General features: G+C 62.0%; 1 protein-coding gene across 1 annotated transcript in view; it reads right to left on the reverse strand.

The window, feature by feature from the left end:
- DSCAML1 (DS cell adhesion molecule like 1) overlaps nt 1–1,540 on the reverse strand; it is a 305,212-nt gene that overhangs the window by 85,964 nt on the left and 217,708 nt on the right. The window contains exon 7 of the mRNA XM_029915701.1: nt 518–634. Coding sequence (XP_029771561.1) covers nt 518–634 — 117 coding nt within the window. The remainder of the gene's footprint in view (nt 1–517; nt 635–1,540) is intronic.

Here is a 1,540-nt window from a genome sequence, read left to right on the forward strand (position 1 = left end):
GTGCAGGCTTTATAGCAGCCGGACGGCCCCCCAGGCAGAAAACTCGGGGGGGGCCTCAGGGTCAGAACAAGGCTGGGAGCAGGCAGATCAGCACCCGGAAATGTCACAGCCTTCCCACACAGACCCCTGCCAGCCTTGGGCCTGGGGCGTCTGCACTTCAGGGCCCCGGGTCCGGCGGTCCCTGGTTTCTCTTGGTTTGGGAGCATAACGCAGAGAACCGTTGGAGATGGCGGGTGTGGTTTGCAGAAGTCCGAACTTCTGAATCCTTCTGGGCGCAGATGGAAATGCTCGGCCCTTTCTGAGTTTGCCCGGATCGTGGGTGGGCGGAGACAGCGCAGGACGGATGGCTCCCCCTTCCCGGAGGGGCACCCCCAGGCCCGTCTGAGGCCCAGAGCAAGACTTAACTAGAATCGAACATTGGAGAAACCCTGATTCTCGAGTCACAGGGTGTGTGTGGGTCGGGCTCCAGGCTCCATCCCTGAAGGGAGCCCTCACCCGCACCCTCCCCCCTCCGCACCGTGGTTCCGTCTGTCTGCCTGTCGCTCTAGCCTGGTCTGCCCTCCCGTCTCGTCCCCCACAAGCCCCTGCTTCCGGTCATGGTCCTCAGGGCCCCGGTCTGGGCTGAGTGGGAAAGCTGGGGCCGCAGAGCAGGGCCCAGAAGACATCGGGAGGTGTGCACACTGGGCCCTCGGGGCAGCAGGTGCCCGTTCTGGGGCTCTCCTCCCCGCCCCCAGCCCCAAGTCATCCTGCTCAGGCCTGGCCAGGGCCACTGATGCTCTCTGCCTTTCAGACCCTGCCGAGTCGATCCCCACCATCCTGGACGGCTTCCACTCCCAGGAAGTGTGGGCCGGCCACACCGTGGAGCTGCCCTGCACCGCCTCGGGCTACCCCATCCCGGCCATCCGCTGGCTCAAGGACGGCCGGCCCCTCCCGGCTGACAGCCGCTGGACCAAGCGCATCACAGGGCTGACCATCAGTGACCTGCGGACCGAGGACAGCGGCACCTACATCTGTGAGGTCACCAACACCTTTGGCTCAGCCGAGGCCACAGGCTCCCTCGCGGTCATCGGTGAGTGGGGGGCCCTGTTCCGGCCCCAGTAACCCTCGAGAGCGGCCCCAGGGGGTGATCCATGGTTTGGGAAGGCAGTTTGACATCCCAGCAAACCCTGGGTGTGAAATCAGAAGCTCTGCTTTTCGGCTCTCGTATCAATTTTTTTTAATGTTTACTTATTTTTGAGAGAGAGAGAGAGAGAGAGAGAGAGAGAGAGAATCCAAGCAGGCTCTAGGCTCTGAGCTGTCAGCACAGAGCCCGACACGGGGCTTGAACTCACGAACCACGAGATCATGACCTGAGCTGAAGTCGGACATTTAACCAACTGAGCCACCCGGGCGCCCCCGGTTCTGGTATTATCGGAGAGTGACCGAATCTGGGCAAAGCACATCATGGTCATTGCCACCTCGGTGTCCTGTTCTGTAAAATGGGATAATGATCCCGGGTCTTCCCACCTCCTGAGGTCACAAGGGTCAGAGGGACCATGAG

This window comes from Suricata suricatta, chromosome 11 (genome assembly GCF_006229205.1).
Source record: "Suricata suricatta isolate VVHF042 chromosome 11, meerkat_22Aug2017_6uvM2_HiC, whole genome shotgun sequence".
Taxonomy (NCBI): Eukaryota; Metazoa; Chordata; class Mammalia; order Carnivora; family Herpestidae; genus Suricata; species Suricata suricatta.